Source organism: Notolabrus celidotus, chromosome 10, assembly GCF_009762535.1.
Source record: "Notolabrus celidotus isolate fNotCel1 chromosome 10, fNotCel1.pri, whole genome shotgun sequence".
Classification (NCBI taxonomy): Eukaryota; Metazoa; Chordata; class Actinopteri; order Labriformes; family Labridae; genus Notolabrus; species Notolabrus celidotus.
This window is the reverse complement of record NC_048281.1, coordinates 12,759,675-12,785,669: the sequence shown is the minus strand read 5'-3', so window position 1 is coordinate 12,785,669 and position 25,995 is coordinate 12,759,675. Positions and strand designations below refer to the sequence as shown.

The 25,995-nt window shown below is 46.6% G+C and overlaps 1 protein-coding gene across 1 annotated transcript in view; it reads left to right on the top strand.

The window, feature by feature from the left end:
- The first annotated feature begins 6,394 nt into the window (after positions 1-6,394).
- Positions 6,395-25,995, top strand: part of zeb2a (zinc finger E-box binding homeobox 2a) — a 54,356-nt gene continuing 34,755 nt past the window's right edge. Inside the window, exons 1-3 of the mRNA XM_034693742.1 lie at positions 6,395-6,474; positions 7,252-7,330; positions 7,442-7,568. Coding sequence (XP_034549633.1) covers positions 7,496-7,568 — 73 coding nt within the window. The 5' untranslated portion in view covers positions 6,395-6,474; positions 7,252-7,330; positions 7,442-7,495. The remainder of the gene's footprint in view (positions 6,475-7,251; positions 7,331-7,441; positions 7,569-25,995) is intronic.

Below are 25,995 nucleotides of genomic sequence, written 5' to 3'. Positions count from 1 at the left end.
GTTCTCATGTTCTCAACATTAAGCTCTCATCCTGCTGTTCTCATGTTCTCAACATTAAGCTCTCATCCTGCTGTTCTCATGTTCTCAATATTAAGTTCTCATCCTGCTGTTCTCATGTTCTCAACATTAAGTTCTCATCCTGCTGTTCTCATGTTCTCAATATTAAGTTCTCATCCTGCTGTTCTCATGTTCTCAACATTAAGCTCTCATCCTGCTGTTCTCATGTTCTCAACATTAAGTTCTCATCCTGCTGTTCTCATGTTCTCAACATTAAGTTCTCATCCTGCTGTTCTCACGTTCTCAACATTAAGCTCTTACCCTGCTGTTCTCATGTTCTCAAAATTAAGCTCTTACCCTGCTGTTCTCGTGTTCTCAACATTAAGTTCTAATCCTGCTGTTCTCATGTTCTCAACATTAAGCCTTCATCCTGCTGTTCTCATGTTCTCAACATTAAGTTCTCATCCTGCTGTTCTCATGTTCTCAACATTAAGTTCTCATCCTGCTGTTCTCATGTTCTCAATATTAAGTTCTCATCCTGCTGTTCTCATGTTCTCAACATTAAGCTCTCATCCTGCTGTTCTCATGTTCTCAACATTAAGTTCTCATCCTGCTGTTCTCATGTTCTCAATATTAAGTTCTCATCCTGCTGTTCTCATGTTCTCAACATTAAGCTCTCATCCTGCTGTTCTCATGTTCTCAACATTAAGTTCTCATCCTGCTGTTCTCATGTTCTCAATATTAAGTTCTCATCCTGCTGTTCTCATGTTCTCAACATTAAGTTCTCATCCTGCTGTTCTCATGTACTCAATATTAAGTTCTCATCCTGCTGTTCTCATGTTCTCAACATTAAGTTCTCATCCTGCTGTTCTCATGTTCTCAACATTAAGATCTCTTCCTGCTGTTCTCATGTTCTCAACATTAAGCCTTCATCCTGCTGTTCTCATGTTCTCAACATTAAGTTCTCATCCTGCTGTTCTCATGTTCTCAACATTAAGTTCTCATCCTGCTGTTCTCATGTTCTCAATATTAAGTTCTCATCCTTCTGTTCTCATGTTCTCAACATTAAGCTCTCATCCTGCTGTTCTCATGTTCTCAACATTAAGCTCTCACCCTGCTGTTCTCGTGTTCTCAACATTAAGTTCTCATCCTGCTGTTTTCATGTTCTCAACATTAAGATCTCATCCTGCTGTTCTCATGTTCTCAATATTAAGCTCTCATCCTGCTGTTCTCATGTTCTCAATATTAAGTTCTCATCCTGCTGTTCTCATGTTCTCAACATTAAGCTCTCATCCTGCTGTTCTCATGTTCTCAACATTAAGCCTTCATCCTGCTGTTCTCATGTTCTCAACATTAAGCCTTCATCCTGCTGTTCTCATGTTCTCAACATTAAGCTCTCATCCTGCTGTTCTCATGTTCTCAACATTAAGCTCTCATCCTGCTGTTCTCATGTTCTCAAAATTAAGCTCTAATCCTGCTGTTCTCATGTTCTCAACATTAAGCTCTCATCCTGCTGTTCTCATGTTCTCAACATTAAGCCTTCATCCTGCTGTTCTCATGTTCTCAACATTAAGCTCTTACCCTGCTGTTCTCAAGTTCTCAACATTAAGCTCTCATCCTGCTGTTCTCATGTTCTCAACATTAAGCCTTCATCCTGCTGTTCTCATGTTCTCAACATTAAGCTCTTACCCTGCTGTTCTCATGTTCTCAACATTAAGCTCTCATCCTGCTGTTCTCATGTTCTAAACATTAAGCCTTCATCCTGCTGTTCTCATGTTCTCAACATTAAGTTCTCATCCTGCTGTTCTCATGTTCTCAACATTAAGTTCTCATCCTGCTGTTCTCATGTTCTCAATATTAAGTTCTCATCCTGCCGTTCTCATGTTCTCAACATTAAGCTCTCATCCTGCTGCTCTCATGTTCTCAACATTAAGCTCTTACCCTGCTGTTCTCGTGTTCTCAACATTAAGTTCTCATCCTGCTGTTCTCATGTTCTCAACATTAAGATCTCATCCTGCTGTTCTCATGTTCTCAATATTAAGCTCTCATCCTGCTGTTCTCATGTTCTCAATATTAAGTTCTCATCCTGCTGTTCTCATGTTCTCAACATTAAGCTCTCATCCTGCTGTTCTCATGTTCTCAACATTAAGCCTTCATCCTGCTGTTCTCATGTTCTCAACATTAAGCCTTCCTCCTGCTGTTCTCATGTTCTCAACATTAAGCTCTCATCCTGCTGTTCTCATGTTCTCAACATTAAGCTCTCATCCTGCTTTTCTCATGTTCTCAAAATTAAGCTCTAATCCTGCTGTTCTCATGTTCTCAACATTACGCTCTCATCCTGCTGTTCTCATGTTCTCAACATTAAGCTCTTACCTTGCTGTTCTCATGTTCTCAACATTAAGCTCTCATCCTGCTGTTCTCATGTTCTCAACATTAAGCTCTCATCCTGCTGTTCTCATGTTCTCAACATTAAGTTCTCATCCTGCTGTTCTCATGTTCTCAACATTAAGTTCTCATCCTGCTGTTCTCATGTTCTCAACATTAAGTTCTCATCCTGCTGTTCTCATGTTCTCAACATTAAGCTCTCATCCGGCTGTTCTCATGTTCTCAACATTAAGCTCTTACTCTGCTGTTCTCTTGTTCTCAACATTAAGCTCTCATCCCGCTTTTCTCGTGTTCTCAAAATTAAGCTCTCATCCTGCTGTTCTCATGTTCTCAAAATTAAGCTCTCATCCTGCTGTTCTCATGTTCTCAACATTAAGCTCTCATCCTGCTGTTATCATGTTCTCAACATTAAGCTCTCATCCTGCTGTTCTCATGTTCTTAACATTATGCTCTTACCCTGCTGTTCTCATTTTCTCAACATTAAGCTCTAATCCTGCTGTTATCATGTTCTCAACATTAAGCTCTCATCCTGCTGTTATCTTGTTCTCAACATTAAGCTCTTACTCTGCTGTTCTCATGTTCTCAACATTAAGCTCTAATCCTGCTGTTATCTTGTTCTCAACATTAAGCTCTTACCCTGCTATTCTCATGTTCTCAACATTAAGCTCTAATCCTGCATTCTCATGTTGTCAACATTAAGCTCTTACCCTGCTGTACTCATGTTCTCAACATTAAGCTCTAATCCTGCTGTTATCTTGTTCTCAACATTAAGCTCTTACCCTGCTATTCTCATGTTCTCAACATTAAGCTCTTACCCTGCTCTTATGTTCTCAACATTAAGCTCTTACTCTGCTGTTCTCATTTTCTTATCTTTTTTTTAAGCTGTTTCTTATGAGCGTTGCCACAACGCTGGCGGTGAGTGTGTCAGCAGGTACCTGAGATACCAGAGTTCTTTCAGTCTAGCTCACCCCCTCCGGTCTGCAGAGGACCAGAACCGGATCCCCCCTGAGATCCAGGACCGTTGAACTCTGGCTCGCTGCTTGGTATTAAACCTGGTGGTTGTTTATCATGGTTATTGTGGTTAGCTATAGCTTCAACTGGGAGCTCTGAAGGTTAGCAGCAGACGCAGCATTACAACACGTGTGTGTGTGTGTGTGTGTGTGTGTGTGTGTGTGTGTGTGTGTGTGTGTGTGTGTGTGTGTGTGTGTGTGTGTGTGTGCAGCTACAGATGTTTAATTAAAAAGAAGAAAGCATCAGGAGGATGTGCGGTGAAAGCAGCAGATGTCTGCGCCCTGAAAGAAGACGTTCAGTAAACCTGCAGAACTAAACACACACACACACACACACACACACACACACACACACACACACACACACACACACACACACACACACACACACACACACACACATACACACACACACAGACACACTCTGTTCACACGCCAGATCATCCTCCTACCTGACAGACAGAAAACACTAATCCTACAAACACACACTGTGTTCATACACACACATACACATAAACACACACACACATGCACACACAAACTCACACACACACAAAAACTCTTTCACACACACACACACACACACAGCCTTTGGGTCTAGAGGTCCTAATGGACCCTGGTGTCCACTCTGTGACCTTCATCCCTGTCCTGAGTGAGGAAGATACCGTCACAAAAAAAAGAGCGGAAGAAAGTGTCAGTGTCAGTGTGTGTTTGTGTGTGTGTGTGTGTATTGGGGGGATTAGTGTGTACCTGTGAAAAGACTGTCAGGTAGATTGAGCAGAAAACTGTGATGAGACGAGGAAGAGTGGGAGGAAGAGGAGGAGGAGAGGCTCATTCCTCCTCTTTAATCACGCCTGCAGAGGTGTGTGTGTGTTTCTGTGTGTGCGTTTGTGTGTGTACGTGTGTGTGTGTGAGTGCACGCGCGCATGTGTGTGTGTGTGTGTGTGTGTGTGTGTGTGTGTGTGTGTGTGTGTGTGTGTGCGCGCTTGTGCGTGTGTGTTTGTCTGCAGACGAGTAGCTGTTAACACATTAACAGCTTTTGTCTGATCCAGAATAAGGTCCAGGTCCATGTCTGGGTCCAGGTCCTTGTCGAGACTTTCAGAAAGAGTGTCCTTGCAGTAAAGGTTCCAGTGTTAGCTCCTCCCTCTCCTGTATCTGTTTCCTGTCAAAGTCCTGCTCAGCCCCGCTCAGTCCTGCTGACGGTCTCATGAAAAATCATCACAGAGGACGGATCTGTCATGTAGACCTCAGGCCTCTGAAGTTGGGTGCTCTGTTTCCTCCCCTGCTCACCGTGGCGTACCCCTGGTCTGCGCAGGTCAGGGCTTTTATTTTGAAAATCAACACGTCTGATCAGCAGACATGCAGACGCTGAGGAGATTATATTACGGGGTCGGGGGTCATAATCGTGCAGTGTGACGTTAACAGGCATTACAACCCCCCCCCCCCCCCCAGACCTGATAATCCCTCTGATACCCCCCACCTGCATTTCCAGCTTGTTGGGGTTCAGACAGATGTGTCCCCCCCCCTTGTAAGCCTAATGGGACACTTATACTATGATTAGTGTAATACCCCTTTAAAACCCCAACACCCCATAATACCCCCCCCCCCCCCCCCCCCCCCCCCCCATACTCACAACACACACTAACCCAAACGCATTAAGGTCTCCATCTCAGATTATCACCCACCTGTGCCAGGCTGCAGATTCACGTGACCATGTGATCACGAGACAGGTATGGAGGCTTACCTGGTCAACGTGATGACAGCGAAGGGTTAAATGATCCCGCTCTCCCTCAGCCAATCAGAAGGCTCTTAGATTTAAACGATCACCATCAGACACTGAGAAAGAAAGACTTCAGGAGTTGTCCAATTGATTAATACAATAATCAATAATGCAAATTGAACAGACCTGACTGCAGAGGGCAAAGGTCACCAACTCACCTTCTGTGTGTACTTTTGTTGTGTTGTTGGTGTCAGTGTGTGTGTGTGTGTGAGAGAGAGAGAGAGAGGGTGTGTTAATGTGTGTGTGTGTGTGTGTCTGTGTCTGTGTGTTTGTGTGTGTGTTACTGTGTGGAGGACTTTTATTTTGAAGTCTGTGAGGCCTCTGTGACAGGAAGTACCTTTATTTTGTCAGAACAGCCTTTAATTTGAAGGCCTAGCTCTGAACAGGAAGAGAAATCTTCAGCAGAGTTCAGGGCTTTGATGATTGGAAGTTTACTCACCTGTGGTCACATGACCTACCTGAGCTCTGTTTTAATTCTGTCACTGAAATAACTTGATTGATAACAGGTTGTGACTCAAACTGATGATTTATGGGTTTTTTTAACTTCATGACATATACGTGTAAACAAATAAACTTTATTTGTTTTTTATTGATTAAATGTTTGCTTTATTAACTATTAACAGATTTAATGAATGTCACATTACAGAGCTCGAAAAAAATCATCACATTATTTATTTCTATTTATTTATTTGTTATGTAGACAACTAAAGGCAACTTGTTGTCATTTCGTCTGTCAATCAAGGTCCGGAAGTGTCAGTTTTTGGACCGAACGGGTCTGAACGATGCAGAGCTCCGATCAGTCTGCACGTGCTCCCTCCCCTCCTCTGAGCGGCGCGTGGTGCTGAGGCTGCACCTGCTCAGGTGATCTACCTGTGTGGGCCAATCAGGTGGTGCGTGTGCTCCTGTGTGAGCGGCACGAGGGGCCGCGTGGGCGCCATGAACCAGCACGAGTTCTGATTTAACCCCCACATCAAAGAAACAGAGAGTGATCCGGATCAGGAGGAAGAGGGGGGGTTTCAATTATCCCTCCGCGTGTAGATAGGGGGCGCGTGCTGGTAGCGGGTGTCACGCCTGTTTATGTGGCAGGATTTTAAAACGTTGACGGTCTCCGGTGTGGCACTCACGGTCCAGTCAGACCTGCCGCCGGGACCCCCCCCGCCCCCAACCTCCCGAAGTCACCGGAACCAGTTTTTTTTTTTTTTTTTGATCCGAGGGAGGGGGGCACGCGCTGCAGCACCACTTTTTCTATTCCTGCCATTTCTTCTTCTGCTCGTTCAGCGGCGGGAGGCACGAGACGCTCCGGTAGGTACCTGCTACTCATCTCTCCCTCTCCTCTCCTCCCCTCCGCGCGCACCTGTCTGCCCTCACCTGTCTGCAGCTACCTGCGCAGGTAGAGGCTGATAGGTGCGCGCGCCCGCTCGCTCCAGGTGTGGATGCTGCAGAGGCGAAGAAGGGGGGTTAGACGGAGACCGGACCGGGGGATGGAGCCTCAGCGGGAGGAGGGCGGACGGCAGGCCGGGTAGGAGGAGGTCTGTCCCCGCGTGTTGAAGCTGCCGCTCCCTGCTCACATCCGGAGAACCGGATCAGGAGTGGGTCTGGATCTGAAATCAGCCGCGAGACTCTGCACTAAATACAGAAAACACACGAAGAAGAAATACAGGACGACCTGCCGAGACCTGGACATTTACTAAATTAAAATTAATGCTTTTAGATTAAAACACACACACACACACACACACACACACACACACACACACACACACACACACACACACACTGCAGGTTAGAGTGAGTGTGTTTTTTATTGACACTTCTCGGTGTTTGATTTGCCATTATGTCTCTCAGACATCTATCGATGAATGATCGGTTATTGGTGATCAGATTAATTTTAGAGCAGCTGTCAGACACGCGCGCACTTCCGCGTAGTTTGTAAAAAAAATAAAATCAACAAGTTTTATTTTATTTAATAATTTAATCCCCAGCTCACACACTGATCTGCTGTGTGTGTGTGTGTGTGTGTGTGTGTGTGTGTGTGTGTGTGTGTGTGTGTGTGTGTGTGTCTCCTCCTCTCTGTCACAGTCCTCTCATCACAGACCGGACGGACGGGGACGCGGGGCGGCAGTGCGCGCGGGGCACGCTCTCCAACCAAACAAAAAAAGTGAGAGAAAGAAAGTGTGGAGAGTTTTCAGTCCTCCTAAAGTTCGGAGAAGTAGTCGCAGGGGGCCCGGGCGGGTCCTGGTTCTGGGATTTACTGTGTGTTGGTGTTCAGGAGGGAGCAGCGGGTCCGGATCTTTGGCTCCATGCGGACCGGACTGACTCATCCATGAAGCAGGAGATCATGGCGGAGGGTCCCCGCTGCAAGAGGCGAAAACAGGCCAACCCCCGCAGGAAGAACGGTAAGAACACACACACACACACACACACACACACACACACACACACACACACACACACACACACACACACACACACACCGGACTCTGTCCCGCAACAACTCCCGCATACCCTGCCTGTCCCCGCCCGGCCGGACTCAGAAAAGTTCTTCCGCGGGACTGTGTGGAAATTCGGGGTTCAGGGGGTCGCTCTGTGGGTGTCTGGGACTCGGCGTGTGCGGATTCTGTACAATGCGGGACTGTGCGGGTATAAGTCCGAGCAGCAAAAACCGTTATTCGGTCCGCTTGATGACCTGTGGATCCGCGCGCCGCGTCCAGACCCCAGTTTAACTCAGTCCGGATCATGCCCGTCTGCGGCTCAAGGTCCAACCCCGATCAGAAATGAACGTCTTATTTAAAAAAAAAATATTTTACAGACTTTGATGTCTGTTTGTGTGTGTGTGTGTGTGTGTGTGTGTGTGTGTGTGTGTGTGTGTCGGATTTTATTAAAATTAAAGTGAAACATTTTATCTTTGTTTTCAAATCTTTGTTTTATTATTTGTTTGTTTGTTTGTGTCGATTCTTCCCAAACAAACAGGAAATAAAAAGAGGACACAGATCTCTCTCTTCTGAGACATGAAGATTTATTTTATTATGAAATCATCTTTAGTTTTAAAATCTTGGATTTATTTTATGAGTTAAATTAAAGAGAGAATAAAACCGAAATATTGAGTGAACACGCAGTAGCTTTAAAGGTTCAGTCCGTGTTTTATTAAAATCAGAGAGAGGATTCAGTGTGTGTTTAAATCAGAGAGAGGATTCAGTGTGTGTTTAAATCAGAGAGAAGATTCAGTGTGTTTTTAAATCAGAGAGAAGATTAAGTGTGTTTTTAAATCTGAGTGAAGATTCGGTGTGTTTTTAAATCAGAGTGAAGATTCAGTGTGTTTTTAAATCTGAGTGAAGATTCAGTGTGTTTTTAAATCTGAGTGAAGATTTAGTGTGTTTTTAAATCTGAGTGAAGATTCAGTGTGTTTTTAAATCTGAGTGAAGATTTAGTGTGTTTTTAAATCAGAGTGAAGATTCAGTGTGTTTTTAAAATCAGAGAGAAGATTCAGTGTGTTTTTAAAATCAGAGAGAGGATTCAGTGTGTTTTTAAAATCAGAGAGAGGATTCAGTGAGTGTTTATTAAATCTTTAGACGTTGTGAACTCTCCGGACTTTAGAGGAATGAATTAGAAACCGTCTCCTCTCTTTCATTCCTCCGACCTGAAGAGCAGTTTTCTCTTGCTCTGCGGCTTCACGTCGTTGTGGTTTTTCTTCTTCTGGGGATTCGGCTCCGTCTCCTCCTCTCAGGGTCCGGGGTTTTGCTGATGGGGGTGAGGACGCAGGGTGTATGTGGGAGGGTGCAGATAAGGGCCTGCTGTAACAGGATCTGTGCAGACTGGTGCAGACTGGTCGGCCTCCTCCGTCTCTGAGTGTCTGTCCGTCACATCCAGCTGTGAGGCTGCAGCTGTTTGAGACCCTGAAACCCTGAGACTCTGAAACCCTAAGACCCTGAAACACAGAGAGCCTGAAACACAGAGACCCTGAATCACAGAGTCCCTGGCAGTCTGTCCCCTGGCTGAAGTTTGGTCAGATCTGATCGATGTTTTCTATTGCAGAGGTCCAAAACTGCACAAACTGAATATTTGTGTGTATGTATTTGTGTGTGTGTGTGTGTGTGTGTGTGTGTTTGTGTGTGTTTGTGTGCGTATGTGTGTGTGTGTGTGAGGGGGTGTGTAATCTCTGCATGAAGTGTGTTGCATCATGTCACATCAGCTGGTCTGAGCGCGCTCAGTCGCTCTGCTCTCTCAGAGTCAGACAGAGCTTCATCTTTAAACCTGAACGTCAGGACGTGAGATCTGAAGATGGACAAGGAGTGTTCACTGTTCTCAGTGCGTTCACTGTCCCTTGGTGTGTTCACTGTTCTCGGCGTGTCACTGTCCTTGGTGTGTTCACAGTCCTTGGTGCGTTCACTGTCCTCGGTGTGTTCACTGTCCCCAAAGCGTTCACTGTCCACAATGTGTTCACTGTTCCTCGGTGCTTCACTGTCCCCCGGTGTGTTCTCTGTCCCTCGGTGCTTCACTGTCCCTCGTTGCTTCACTGTCCCCTGGTGTGTTCACTGTCCCTTGGTGCTTCACTGTCCATCGGTGTGTTCACTGTCCCTCGGTGCGTTCACTGTCCCTTGATGTGTTCACTGTCCACATGGCATTCACTGTGCCTCAGTACGTTAACTGTCCCTTGGTGGGTCACTGTCCCTTGGTGCGTTCACTGCCCCTCGTGTTTACTGTCTCTGGATGTCACTGTCCCTCGCTGCCTCACTGTCCCTTGGTCTGTTGACTGTCCCTCGGTGCCATCACTGTCCCTCAGTGTGTCAACTGTCCCTCAGTGCGTCACTGTCCCTCGGTGTGTTTACTGTCCCTCGGTGCGTTGACTGTCCCTCGGTGTGTTTACTGTCCCTTGGTGCATTCACTGTCCCTCGATGTGTTCACTGTCCTCAGTGTGTTAACTGTCTCGGTGTGTTCACTGTCCTCGGTGTGTTCACTGTCCTCGGTGTGTTAACTGTCCCTCGATGTGTTCACTGTCCTCGGTGTCTTCACTGTCCCTTGGTACATTCACTGTCCCATGGTGCATTCGCTTTCCCTCGGTATGTTCACTGTCCTCGATGTGTTAACTGTCCCTCGGTGTGTTCACTGTCCCTCGGTGTGTTCACTGTCCCTCGGTGTGTTCACTGTCCTCGGTGTGACCAATGTCCCTTGGTACATTCACTGTCCCTCGGTGTGTTAACTGTCCCTCGATGTATTCAATGTCCTCGGTGTGTTGACTGTCCCTCAGTGTGTTGACTGTCCCTCAGTGCGTCACTGTCCCTCGGTGTGTTTACTGTCCCTCGGTGCGTTGACTGTCCCTCGGTGTGTTTACTGTCCCTCGATGTGTTCACTGTCCTCGGTGTGTTCACTGTCCCTCGGTGTGTTCACTGTCCTCGGTGTGTTCACTATCCTCGGTGTGTTAACTGTCCCTCGGTGTGTTCACTGTCCCTCGGTGCTTCACTGTCCCTCGTTGCTTCACTGTCCCCTGGTGTGTTCACTGTCCCTTGGTGCTTCACTGTCCAGTGTGTTCACTGTCCCTTGGTGCGTTCACTGTCCCTTGATGTGTTCACTGCCCTCGCTGCGTTCACTGTCCCTCAGTGTGTTGACTGTCCCTCAGTGCGTCACTGTCCCTCAGTGTGTCGACTGTCCCTCGGTGCCTTCACTGTCCCTAGGTGTGTTTACTGTCCCTCGGTGCATTCACTGTCCCTTGTTCATTCACTGTCCCTTGGTACATTCACTGTCCCTCGGTGTGTTAACTGTCCCTCGATGTGTTCACTGTCCTCGGTGTGTTCACTGTCCCTCGGTGTGTTCACTGTCCTCGGTGTGTTCACTATCCCCAGTGTGTTAACTGTCCCTCGGTGTGTTCACTGTCCCTCGATGTGTTCACCGTCCTCGGTGTGTTAACTGACCCTCGGTTTGTTCACTGTCCCTTAGTGCATTCACTTTCCCTCGCTGTGTTCACTGTCCTCCATGTGCTAACTGTCTCTCAGTGTGTTCACTGTCCCGCGGTGCTTCAATGTCCATCGGTGTGTTCACTGTCCCTCGGTGCTTCACTGTCCCTCGGTGCTTCACTGTCCCTCGGTGCGTTCACTGTCCCTTGATGTGTTCACTGTCCCTTGATGTGTTCACTGTCCACATTGCATTCACCGTCCCTCAGTATGTTCACTGTCCCTTGGTTGGTCACTGTCCCTTGGTGCGTTCACTGCCCCTCGTGTTTACTGTCTCTCGATGCGTCACTGTCCCTCGCTGCCTCACTGTCCCTTGGTTTGTTCACTGCCCCCGCTGCGTTCACTGTCCCTCAGTGTGTTGACTGTCCCTCAGTGCGTCACTGTCCCTCTGTGTGTTTACTGTCCCTCGGTGTGTTGACTGTCCCTCGGTGCGTTCACTGTCCCTCGGTGTGTTCACTGTCCCTCGGTGCGTTCACTGTACCTTGATGTGTTCACTGTCCACATTGCATTCACTGTCCCTCAGTATGTTCATTGTCCCTTGGTGCGTCACTGTCCCTTGGTGCGTCACTGTCCCTTGGTGCGTTCACTGCCCCTCGTGTTTACTGTATCTAGATGCGTCACTGTCCCTCGGTGCGTTCACTGTCCCTTGATGTGTTCACTGTCCACATTGCATTCACTGTCCCTCAGTACGTTCACTGTCCCTTGGTGCGTCTCTGTCCCTTGGTACATTCACTGTCCCTCGGTATGTTTACTGTCTCTCGATGCGTCACTGTCGCTTTGTGCGTCACTGTCCCTTGGTCTGTTCACTGTCCTCAGTGCATTCACTGTCTCTCGGTGTGTTTACTGTCCCTTGGTGTGTTCACTGTCTCTCGTGTGTTCACTGTCCTCGGTGTGTTTTCTTTCCCTCGGTGTGTTCACTGTCCCCAGGTGTGTTCACTGTCCCTCTGTGTTTTCACTGTCCCTAGGTGTGTTCACTGTCCCCCAGTGTGTTCACTGTCCCTCGGTCTGTTCACTGTCCCTCGGTGTTTTCACTGTCCTCCGTGTCAGGCCGCCTGCTGCACCATTCATGCCACATGTCTCACAGCCGTGTCATTGTACCAAACACCCTGCTGCTGTTTACTGTCGCCATGTTTACAACCTGCACAGACACACACACACACACACACACACACACACACACACACACACACACACACACACACACACAAACGCGCGCACACACACACAGACACACACACACACACACACACACACACACACACTCACACTCAAACACACACACACACACACACACACACACACTCACACACACACACACACACACACATACACACGTGCATACAATGACATACACACGTACACCCAGTGACATACCCACACACACACCCACACACATACAGAGTAGGGATGTACATTTTAAGTATTTTCTGTGATCGATTTTTGGAAATGTTAACGATCAATTATCGATTAATTGATAAGAAAAAACATTATTATTCTTACGTCAAAAACAATGCCAAATACGTTGTTTTCCCCCTAAATTATATTTTCTACAGCAACAAAATGCATATAACTGACGGGATTGAATACGGGTATATGTTTGACACGCAGAATATCAACGATCAGGCTCATTAAAATATTCTCCGCGGACATAATCTTATAAACTGAAGGCTCATAATACTAACAGAAAAGTCCTTCAGACTCACAGTGTCCAGTTTTCTGTCTCCTCGTTCTTATTGAGAAAATAAACATGTGTATTCGGTCAGGTGTCAGCCCGGAGCGCAACCGGGTCATAATCAGTCCAGCTGCAGAAAAGCTCAGACGGCTCTGATGTTGCTGCTCTGTAAACGTAGCGTACCAGAATTTCCCACCTGTCTTTTGCCTTCGTATCCAAAGGTGGAAATATCCTGTTTAAAGCTGTCAACCTTTGTGTCCGTGTTGTTGTTGGCAGCAGTTTTGTATTGATCCTCTTTTAAAAAGCGCACGTGGAGAACTGACGCACAGCCGCAGCCCCCAGCTGAGCGTCTCCGCTGTGTGCAACACCTTTAACACCTTTAACAGCTGATTCACATGGAAACATGCTTTAAACTTAAAACACCTCCATGATAGATGAATGTAATATGAGACCACATAATGTTTGTTCCACGGGACGGAAAATTGATAAGAAAAATGTGTGTTTCGAGTAATGTCTTAACAATCAATTAATCGATAATCGATTAATTGTGGTCATCCCTAATACAGAGACATACACACATGCACACAGAGTCACACACACACACAGACACACACACACACACACACACACACACACACACACAGACACATCACACACACACACACACACACACACACACACGAACAAACACACACACACACACACACACACACATACACACATGGACACACTCCTGAAGCACCCCTTTCTTTTTAAATATTCAGAGTTCTATCTGTGGAGATTTAAACTTTTAGAGAGGACATAAGGACATGTGCTGTGGACAGACATGAGGACAGGTGCCATGGACCGACATGAGGACAGGTGCTGTGGACAGACATGAAGACAGGTGCTGTGGACATATAGGTGGACAGGTTCTGTGGACAGACATGAGGACAGGTGCTGTGCACAGACATGAAGACAGGTGCTGTGGACAGACATGAGGACAGGTGCTGTGGACAAAAAGGTGCTGTGGACAGATATGAGGGCAGGTGCTGTGGACAGACATGAGGACAGGTGCTGAGGATAAGAGAAGAGCTGTTGTGGACATACATGAGGATAGGTGCTGTGGACAGACATGAGGACAGGTGCTGTGGACAGACATGAGGACAGGTGCTGTGGACAGACATGAGGACAGGTGCCATGGAGAGACATGAGAATAGATGCTTAGGACATGAGGACAGGTGCTGTGGACAGACAAGAGGTCAGCTGCTGAGGACAAGAGAAGAGCTGTTGTTGACAGACATGAGGATAGGTGCTGTGGACAGACATGAGGATAGGTTCTGTGGACAGAGATAAGGATACGTGCTTTGGACAGACATGTGGACAGGTGCTGAAGACAGAAATGAGGACAGGTGTTGAGGACATGAGGACAGCTGCTTAAGACATGAGGACAGCTGCTTAGGACGTGAGGACAGCTGCTGAGGACATCAAGACAGGTGCTGTAGACCGACATGAGGACAGGTGCTGAGGACAGACACGAGGACAGGTGCTCAGGACATGAGGACAGGTGCTGAGGACAGACACGAGGACAGGTGCTGTAAACAGGCATGAGGACAGGTGCAAACACACATACACACAGTGACATACAGTCACACACACACACACACTCACAAACTCACACTCTCACACACACACCCAGTCTGCAGCACCATTGTGTTTTTAAATCTTCAGAGTTTTTTAAACTGTTAGAGAGGACATGAGGACAGGCACTGTGGACATGAGTACAGGGTCTGCTTCTATATCTGAATATTTGATCAATATTTAATTAAAATTGAGAAATTTAGAGCATGTTAGCATATATGTAGCATGTTAGCATGTACGTAGCATGTCAGTTTTTTATCAGTCGTAGTGTCTGTCTCCTGAAACGGTTTCAGTCAGTATGGATTTTTAATATTTATATAAACTGGTTTTATCAGGACTCCCTTCATCGCAGAAACTTTACTGACCTGAACTCGAACACTTCTACATGTTAGAGCTGCTGCCCGGTCCTCAGCTCTATGAGGGCTGTGAGTCCCTCTAATGTGGGTATGAATCAGGATTAATGTCCCTGTAACCCATAAACACCAACACACTGAGATGCCCCCCCCCCTCTCTCTCTCTCCCCCCCTCTCTCTCTCCCTCTCTCTCTTTCTCTCCCTCTCTCTCGCTCTCTCCCCCCCTCTCTCTATCTTTCTCTCCCCCTCTCTCTCCCCCCGTCTCTCTCTCTCTCTCTCTCTCTCTCTCTCTCTCTCTCTCTCTCTGACCTGAATGTCTCCCCCCTTCAGTAAACACCTCCCTCAGGGCAGAACAAAGAAAAGCTGCTCCTCTCTCCTCCGTCTTAATCACAATTCAGACCCTCGCTCCGCCGCGGGGCCGCTCAGCTCAGCACCTTCTCCGATGAAAAGATCCCAAGAAGAGAGGAGGAGAAAAGAGAGAGAGGAGGGGGAGGTTAATAAAGAGAGGAAGATGTTAGGTGGCGTGAAGGTGTTAGTGCCCTATATAGACCCCCCCACAGCTGAAGGAGTGAGTGAGCGGGGCGAGAGATGTTAACAAAGACTATGACAGACAGACAGACAGACAGAGAGAGAGAGAGAGAGAGAGAGAGAGAGAGAGAGAGAGAGAGAGAGAGAGAGAGAGTGAGAGAAAGAGCGAGAGAGAGAGAGAGAGAGACAGAGAGAGAGAGAGAGAGAGAGAGAGAGAGAGAGGTTATTTATGTTGGCTGGGGTCAACCTGCTCAGGTAATCTTCATCTTAGTCATCTGAGCGCTCTTTTCAGTGTTGGGACAGAATCAGAGTTAAAGCGCCCTGTGATCGTCTGTACTTGAACTTCTGCTGGTGTAGTTCTGTGTCTGGGCTGTAGGGGGCCCCTGGAGGGACCTCGCTGCAGGTCAGGAGTCAGCTTTAAAATGCAGCGTGTGATATGAATCCTTAATTTGTCGTGTCCTCCGCCTCTCTGAGACGTTTTATTGTGAAGAAAAGCAGATTATCTCCCCCCTCAGGACTTAGTCAGATTTCCTCCCAGACGCCTCAGGTCCTCTGGTCGGACTGCAGAGGAGGAGTGGGGACGCCACTGTGAACGGGGGACCTTTGTTTGGGAGGGGGGCCCTTTATATTAACAACAGGAAGTCTACTTAATACATCCTCCAAACACCACCCGCAAAAATAAAACACAACAGGAACAAGAGCATCTGTCGCCCTCTGTGACGTCACAGTGACATCACAGTCATGTGATCGTCATAAACATAGTTATTTGTGGTTATTACAGTTTTTACGACTGCATAAACACTAAAATCAAAAGTATTACACAATTATCAAAACCTTACACTCAGGGAGCAAAACATCGTCCCAGATCTGCACCACTATAAGCACAATGTCAGCCTCACACTTTTTGCTAAACACTAAACACACTTGTATACATTAGACACAGAAGTATATCATGATGTCACTTCCTTGCAATTCCAAAGCACTGACTGTCAAATTACTACACAAATGAGCCAATTGGTTAAACACAGCCATCAGGTGCGCAAACACATGATTGCTTAATTGTAGACACACCAATCAGGTTTAAGCACTATAAAAATGAAGCAGGTGAGTTCGCCTGCAACTGGATAAGGTATTTCATGTTTGTCTGATATTTGCTGAGCTTACAGTGTTATGCACACTGCTGTAGTAGCATGAAAACTGGGACATGTTTTGTTGTGATTCTCCAAGTTGACATGTTGACTGATTTGGGTGTACAAAGAGTCTGCAGCATTGGTCTTGTGTAGTCATAAGAAATGTGTGTCTCATGTATGGTTTTGATAAATTAGTGTAAGTTTTTACAAGAATGTTTCATTTTGCAAAGGATCTGAGGTGTTCTGCTACTTGTGTGTGTGTGTGGTTGTGTGAATTGTGTGTAGTGTTTTGACAAAATGGTCAGTTTTCAAAATTGCGTTTAAGCAATCGAAAAAGACTGTAATACTAAGGTGAGGGGTGTGTGTGGGTGTGTGTGTGTGTGTGTGTGTGTGTGTGTGTGTGTGTGTTTGTGTGTGTGTGTGTGTGTGTGTGTGTGTGTGTGTGTGTGTGTGTGTGTAGGTATGTGTGAGAGTGTGTGTGTGTGTGTGTGTGTAGGTATGTGTGAGAGTGTGTGTGTGTGTTTGTGTGTGGTGAGGTGATGTTGTCTTCTGCTATAACAAAGCTCACTTCTGTGTGTCTTCTACGTCTCCCTTGATGCGTTGCTCCAGTGGAATGGTGTTGGTGTAAAGGTCAGGTTTCTGCTGTGTGTCAAGGTGACTGACTAATCTTTACGTTACATATATTTACGATCAATCGTTACCTTACATATATTTACATTTAATCCTTATGTTACATATATTTACAATCAATCTTAACCTTACATATATTTGTTTAATCCTTATGTTACATATGTTTACGTTTAATCTTTACGTTAATACATATGCTTACGTTTAATCCTTACATTACATATGTTTACGATCAATCTTTACCCTACATATATTTACATTTTATCCTTATGTTACATATGTTTATGTTTAATCCTTAGGTTACATATGTTTAAGATCAATCTTTACCCTACATATATAATGTTTAGTCCTTATGTGACATATTTTTCAATCAATCTTAACCTTACATATGTTTACGTTCAATCTTTACGTGATATGTTTAAATTTAATCTTTATTTTTATACATACGTTTACGTTTAATCTTTACATTTCATATTTTTTCATTTAATCTTTAAGTTAAAATGTATGTTTACATTTAATCTTGACATTGATACATATGTTTACTTTTAATCTTTAAACTCATAAATTTACATTTAGGTTTGTAAACATTTAGTTTTTATGTTAATAAATATATATTAAGGTGAAGTATTTACATGTACACAGTAAATAGATATATATTTACATTTAAAAAATACTTTTTAAAATGTTTTTTAAACCTTGATGTCATCCGCAGCTATGATTACTATCTGCAGTATCAATTAGCTTTCGGCATCACAGCAGAACAGGTGAGCAGGTGAGCAAGTGAACAGGTGGAATGGTGGACACGTAGGCAGGTGGACAGGTGAACAGGTGGACATGTGGACAGGGGAACAGGTGAACAGGTGGACATGTGGACAGGGGAACACGTGAACAGGTGGACGGGAACAGGTGGACAGGTGGAAAGGTGGACAGAAGGACATGTGGACAGGGGAACAGGTGGACAGGTGAACAGGTGGACAGGTGAACACGTGAACACGTGGACTGGTTTGACAGGTGAAGAGGTGGACAGGTGGACAGGTGAAGAGGTGGACAGGTGGACAGGTGGACAGGTGGACAGGTGGACAGGTGGACTGACTTCAGATGTGATGTGCACTTTGAATGTCAGTTAATCACAAAAACAGATCTGTTCAGGTTCAGTTATTCTCTGCACTCAGCCCCACCCCTCACAGAAACAGTTTGTTTGATTGGTCAAGCTCCTGCGGCAAGGTCACACACACACTCACACACACACACACACACACACACACACACACACACACACACACACACACACACAAACACACGCACACACACACACACACTAAAACACACACACACACACACACACACACACACACACACACACACACACACACACACACACACACTAACACCACATGGATAGATCAATAACAGAAGGCTGGTTAAGGTGTCATCTGTGTATGCTGATCACTGCCACACCTCAATAACTTCCCCCCCTGATGGGCCCCAAGCACCTCTGTCCCACAACTACAAGCCATGCCCACCTCAGTGTGACTGCTGTGGATGAAATCAGATTTTTTTAAAGGCAGGCAGCTTCCACTGAACCTCTTACAGCAGCAGGAACAGACAGGAACAGACAGGAACAGACAGGAACAGACAGGAACAGACAGGAACAGACAGGAACAGACAGGAACAGACAGGAACAGACAGGAACAGACAGGAACAGGAGTGAACAGACAAGAACAGACAAGAACAGACAGGAACAAGTGTTAACAGAAGGAACAGACAGGAACAGACAGAAACAGGCGTGAGCAGACAGGAACAGACAGAAACAGGTGAACAGGTGTGAACAGGGGTGAACACAGAAACAGACATGAAAAGACAGGAACAGGAGTGAACAGACAGGAACAGACAGGAACAGAAGTGAATAGACAGGAACAAGTTTTGACAGACAGGAACAAGTTTTGACAGACAGGAACAAGTTTTGACAGACAGGAACAGGAGTGAACAGGTGTGAACACAGAAACAGACAGGAACAGACAGGAACAGACATGAACAGGAGTGAACAGACAGGAACAGACAGAAACAGGAGTGAACAGACAGGAAAAGACAGGAACAGGAGTGAACAGACAGGAACAGACATGAACAGGAGTGAACAGACAGGAACAGACATGAACAGGAGTGAACAGACAGGAACAGACAGAAACAGGAGTGAACAGACAGGAAAAGACAGGAACAGGAGTGAACAGACAGGAACAGACATGAACAGGAGTGAACAGACAGGAACAGACAGAAACAGGAGTGAACAGACAGGAACAGACAGAAACAGTTGTGAGTAGACAGAAATAGACAGGAACAGACAGGAACAGGTCTGATCAGACAGGAACAGGTGTGAACAGGCTGGAAGGGACAGAAACCAGGTGTGAACCAGTGTGAACAGACAGAAACAGGTGTGTACCTGTGTGAACACACAGAAACAGACAGATACAGGTGTGAGCAGGTGTGAGCAGATGTGAGCAGGTGTGAGCAGGTGTGAGCAGTTGTGATCAGACAGGAACAGGTGTGAACAGACAGGAACAAGCCTGAGCAGGTGTGAACAGACAGGAACAGTTGTGAACAGATGTAAGCAGGTGAAAAAAGGGGTGAGCAGGTGTGAAAAGGCGTGAGCAGGTGTGAGCAGGTGTGAGCAGGAGTGAGCAGGTGTGAGCAGGTGTGAGCAGGAGTGAGCAGGTGTGAGCAGGTGTGAGCAGGAGTGAGCAGGTGTGAGCAGGTGTGAGCAGGTGTGAGCAGGTGTGAACAGGTAGATAGACAGAAACAGTCCTCTGGATGTTGCAGTCATGCGGAGAGTTAAACGAGTGAAGTCACTGGATGCTGATTGGTCTGCTGGAGTTAAAGTTTGTAATATTTCCATCTTCAGACTGCACTTGAACGCAGCACTGTGTCCATCGGTAACTCTCCCCCTTTAGAGTTCACTGACTTCACCTCGAGTGTTCAGGAGGATCGTGCTCTCGCTGCTCTCACTGAAACCTCCTTGGGCCAGATCACATCAGATCAGCAGGCTCTCTGGCTGCAGTGACACCGCTCCACTTCCTGGTCACAGATCCACCAATTAGAGTAATGAGTGTTAGGAGCGCGCTCAGTGCGAGCCTCAGGGGAGTCCTGCTGAAGTGACCCCTGAGTGAGAGGTATCTGAGCTGACATCCTGTCAGAGCCTGTCCCCAGTCTGGTCTGAAGGACACTTCTCTACCTCTGAGACCGTGTGATCACTGAGTCCCAGAGTCACCGTGAGATCAACTAGGTCCAACTCTGCCCTAAGTGATTCAGGTCTGAGAGTTCAAACATCAATGATCTCAAAAATACCAGAACTTGTTGGTCGTTCATTCAGGCTGAGCACAGTGTTTGACTCAATTTTGGGTGTGGGTGTGGGTGTGTGTGGGTGGTTATATTATCTTCACACTCTCTGCTTTGACTGACAGCTGCAGACTGATGGAGGTTACGGCTTTCGGCCATCTTTGTTGAGCCTAACAAGCGTGACAGCAGCGTTTTGTTTAATCAGGAACAATACTGTGTGTGTGTGTGTGTGTGTGTGTGTGTGTGTGTGTGTGTGTGTGTGTGTGTGTGTGTGTGTGTGTGTGTGTGTGCACCTCTGGGTGATTGATAACTCAGTCTGTACTTTGTCACGTGTTTAGATTTTTGAACTATGTGTAAAGAGAGTGAGCAGCATTCGGATAGCGCAGCGTTAGGAGAGAGCGCATTTCAGGGAGCGCGCCATTCAGATAGCGTGCCGTTCAGTTAGCGCTGCGTTCGGGGACAACCGTTTGCAGAGTGCGGTGCTCGGATAGCACGGCGTTCACTGAGGTGAGTAGAATTGCGTGGAGCTGCAGCATGCGGAAACACGTCTGAACTGCACCGTTGTCCCTGCAGAGGCGCGTCGTATGTTAAGTGCGCCTTTGATTCACAGAAGTCGTTTCAGTTCTCTTCTGTTTCTGATGGTGTCCGGCTTATCCCGCCCCCTCTCTGATCCAGCTTTCTGCACCTTTAGATCTGCACCAACCATCCTATTTGGCCTATCCCAAAATGGTTTGTTGGTTCCCACGGTGACAGGCTTCTTCAGCGGCCCACCTTTCATTGAAACGGCTGTGAGAAGTCTCGTGCACGGCCTCTGAGCTGCACCACCATGTTTGCTGTAGGATTACCAGACTCTGGTTTGGGGAGGGGGGTGTAAAGGTAGCCATGGGGAGGACCCCCTGTGGGCCAGGAATGCCGGTCAGGTCAGGGGGGGTGAGCGGGGGAGGCAGGGGGGACACTTGGGGATGGGGCAGGTGCTTTTGTGAGTCCTGTCAGCCATCAAAGAAACAGGCTGAGCTGAAAAGGTTAGCAGAGGAGAATAATCCCCCCCATCCTAAACCAGCCCCCTCCCTCAGAACCCCCCCCCGCCTCCAGCCTGCACTGAGGACGACAGACGCTCCATTCTGCTGCTTTTGTGCTTCGTGATTTATTACAGCGAAAACGGAGATGTGTTCACACAGATGTGTCATGATGCACTGCCTTTAAGACACTGAAGTTTGTCGTAGGTTTAGAAACTACAAAAGTTAAATAAACACTAAACATGCGCCGTTATCCTTTACAAACACAACTTCTACAAAACGCTCCAAAGAGCAACTCTTAACAAACGTACTAACATTTACCATCAGCGTAGAAAATAACATGATGGGACTCAAAGAGCAAAAAGTAATCCACTAATAAATATTCCAACCCTGTCTAATGAAGATCTTAAACCGCAGAATTTAAAACCTGAACCATGACTCATAAACACAGTCAGGTGATCAATGAAGAAAACTACTCAGACGCTGGTTGCTGTGAGTTCTTTCAGTTTTTAAGTATTTATTGGCACAAGACGTGATCATTTTTAACCCTTTCACAGAGAGAATCAGGTCAAATGCTAATATGAGTAAATTTGTGGTGGTCTGAAGGTGAAGTTTCACTGTGATGTGTTCAGGCTCATGTTTACATCCTCAGCTCAACAACCACGGGTCAGCTGAGAAGTATCCATGCTAACATGCTAACCAGATAACATGTTGTTGAGTCATGGCAGAATTTAAGACTCACATCTGAAAAGTTTATGGTTTATTACAGAGCTCGGAAGCATCAGGGTTATTGATCAGAGCTGGGTTATTGATTACTGATGGACTCTGTGAAATCAAAGATGGTCTCTAAACGCAGATGCTCCACTCCTCTGAGTTTAAACTCCTGTAGGGGGCTCTTATACTGAAAGGGCCGGATCAATGTGAAGAATAATCCCTCTTCCTGTCCAGACTGGAACTCCTGTGTTTGGGTGGTGGTGTTTATCGGGGGTGGCTCTGTGGGGATGTTGGGGGGAGGTGGGTGAGGTAGGATGGTGGTTGGGTGATGGGGGGTGTACAGGTTACGTCATGGGACCCGAGGTGTCCCCTTTTGTGCAGCCTGTCAAACGTGGTTAACATGCGGCCATTTATCTCCTGAACCCCCCGGGCGCACAATGGTCTGGGTGAGCCCAGGCGGACGACAGGGGAGGAGGGGGGAGGAGGGTGAATCAGGGGCTTTAGTTGTTCCCCCCTCCCTCCTCTCTTTCTCTCTTTCTCCCACTCTCTCTTTCTCTCCCTCCATCTTGTTGTCTCTGAGCCCTCTGCCCCCTCCCGCCTTCCTGAGGGGTGAGGAAGGGGGAGGAGGGGGAGGATGGTCCTGTCATTGTTGGCCTCTTTATTCCCCCGGGCCGCTCGATGCTGCGTTTATCTGTCAAGGTGCTTCAGAATGTCGGCCACTGCTGCCAGACATGTTGGACCTTGTGAATGTGTCACACTGAGCGTGCCCAGGAGCGTCATTGCGGTAACAATGAGGCGGATTGCTGGTTCCCACAGCCCCCCCCCATCAGTAACAGTTGTACCTGATAACAGATTCAGGAAGTCTCTGTAACACAGAAATAGTCATCTGAGTTTACTGATCAATAACTTTATCAATAACTAATCATCGACTCAAGGGCCAATTAATAGCTCCAAACAAACCTCAGACATGCACAAGACCTCTGACTTCCAAAAACACTGAGGTCATGGACAGGTTCTCCTGTGGCTGGGTTCCCCTGTGGTCGGATTCTCCTGTTGCTGGGTTCCCCTGTGATCGAGTTCTCCTGTTGTTGGGTTCCCCTGTTGTTGGATCCTCCTGTGGTTGGGTTCTCCTGTTGTTGGGTTCTCCTGTTGTTGGATCCTCCTGTGGTTGGGTTCTCCTGTTGTTGGGTTCTCCTGTTGTTGGGTTCTCCTGTGATCGAGTTCTCCTGTTGTTGAGATCTCTTGTTTTTGGGTTAACCTGTGGCATGGTTCTCATGTTCCTGGGTTGTTGTTGTCGTTGAGCTTTTTGTGGTATAGGTTGATCTGTGGTCTGAGTTTTCTGTGTTTGGGTTCTTGATTTTCTAAGTTCTTTATGAGCCTGTTCTAAAGGAGCTCTAACATTATTGTTATAATTTATGATCAGTTTTGAATCAGCCTGTGTTGTTATAGATCAGGGATCTCTGCTAACACATGAATGGTTTGGTAAGATCTCAGAGTCTCGTTGTGGTTCTTGTGATTAAAGTCTGGGATGATATAAAGAGAAGTTTCCAGCTGTTGGACGTTTCTCAGATTCATCCCAATCATCAGATAACTCATCAAACTCTGCTGCTGCTGCTGCTGCCGGGTGCTGCCGGGTGTCTGATGGTGTCAGAGTCTGACTGGGAGGAGGAGGAGGATGGAGATAAAGCTCTCTTTGATTTCTGGATGAAATAAATAAATCCTCCTCTGGCTCTGAGTCTGCAGCGAGACGTGCTCAGGTTTTGTTCTGAGCGCTTTCACTCTGAATACTGTTTCATTGTGTCGGCTGAGACTGCGAGCGGCTCAGCGGCTTGTACTCGCCGGTTGTAACGTGGCAGATAAACCCCCCAGCTTTGATATCAGCTGCCCCCCCTCAGCCTGCCAGCACCTGCCAACAGGGAGGTATGCATGCCCCCCCTAACAGGATTATAGTGCTCTGTAATTGATTCATTTGCAGTGAGGGGAGGTGACAGAGCTTTGCAGAGAACAGTTTAGGTAACAGGCGGCCCAGAATCAGCCGACTCCATGTGTCAATTTTATTACATCAGTCCAGATGAACCTGAAAGAACGGCTTTGTGTCCGCTCTGTGAATGGAGGTCACTGTGTGTGTGTGTGTGTGTGTGTGTGTGTGTGTGTGTGTGTGTGTGTGTGTAGGTGTGTGTGTGTGTGTGTGTGTAGGTGTGTGCGTGTGTGTGTGTGTGTGTGTGTGTGTGTGTGTGTGTGTGTGTGTGTGTGTGTGTGTGTGTGTGTGTGATCGATGTGACACAGATGAAGCCTGTTCACACATGGATGATGGCAGCAATGATGATGATGATGATGTGACAGGAGAGCAGGACGAATCAGGTCAGTCGATAGCTCGCTCTGAATCCAGTCAGTCAGGGTCAAACATGGAGGTTAAACATGTTCATATGTTCCTGACATGCTAACATGCTACACAGAGTCAACAGGCTACACAAGGTAGCACTGCTTATCTGAATGTACATCATCCAAAATCCTCCCATGCTACATGCTAGCTCAGCACTGCACTGGTAGGAGTTTGTGCTAACATGTTAGTATTTACGATTTACAATTAAAGATAACTTAGTGCAAATAATAAAAGTTATAAATGTTTCAGATATCAAAAAGTTAGCTTCTGTTGTTAGTGTCTTGCTAGTATTTTAGCACCTGCTACTACAGTTGTTACCTTTTGTATGATAAGCTTGGCTAACAGACACTGTTCTATGGTGCACTGTGCTCAGCAGCACACAGAGCATATGTGACATTTGTATTCTGAGGAAGACTAATTGTAGCCTATGTAGCCTATATAGTGGACTCATTGTTTCCCACAATGCATTGTGAAAACTAGTGAACAGCCAATGGTATCTAACCACAGTCTGTATAATAAACGGACGTATGTGACGTCACACATCATTTATTACACTCTTTACGTATAAAAGCAGTGAAATGTGATTAATCTGACGCTGAGCTGCACGTTTGACGTCATTCAGCGTCCAGCAAGACGAGTGTTGAGCTCACCGTGCAGAGAATGAGTATATGGTTATAGACACAATCCTTTATTCTAGCTTTTATAATAAGCTAAGCTAAACTAAGAGTGTACCCCTACTTCCAGGTTCCCTGTTCCCCCAATCCAGATTTCTTAATGACCATGGGAAGAGGAAGCCCCCAGGAGCAGAATGAGGTGACCCAGTGGACACAGCCTGCCCTTGGGGTGATGGTGGCGTTGGAGGGGTTAGGGGGTGGAGGGGTGGATTGTCTCAGGATGTCTCTGTCCTGGACGTCTGTCGCGTTAGCTGAAACATGTAAAAAGATTAACACCTGTGTAAAGTGAAGCAGGGTGAGACAGTAAGGGGAAGCTATCAGCTATGTTTATGTGATGAATATGAAGGAGTGAGAAAGGCGAGGAGAAGATGGCTTCCTGTTCTGGTTTCTGTGGCGTCACAATCCTCCTCGGCCCTGAAATCTGGGTTAAATGCAAATTGATCCACGCGATGGCAGACAATAATTACCATCCGACTTCTGTGTACGTGCAGCAGACCAGAAGAGAATCCAATGAGACCTGGATCTGTCTGCTGGGTGGGGGGTAGGGGGGGGGACAACAAAAAACAAAGTATGGGAGGGGTTGGGGGGACCTTGAGCCATGTGACAGGTGGAGAAACACATCAAAACAACCCGCAAACTGTATCAGATAAGGAATAATATGAATCTGTAAAAATTCTGTTATAAGTTTGTTATAGATCTGTTATAGGTCTGTAATAGGTCTGTTTGAAGTCTTTTATAGGTCTGTTATAAGTCTGTTATATGTCTCTTATAAGTATATATAGGTCTGTTATAAGTCTGTTGTAAGTCTGTTGTAGGTCTATTATAGGCCTG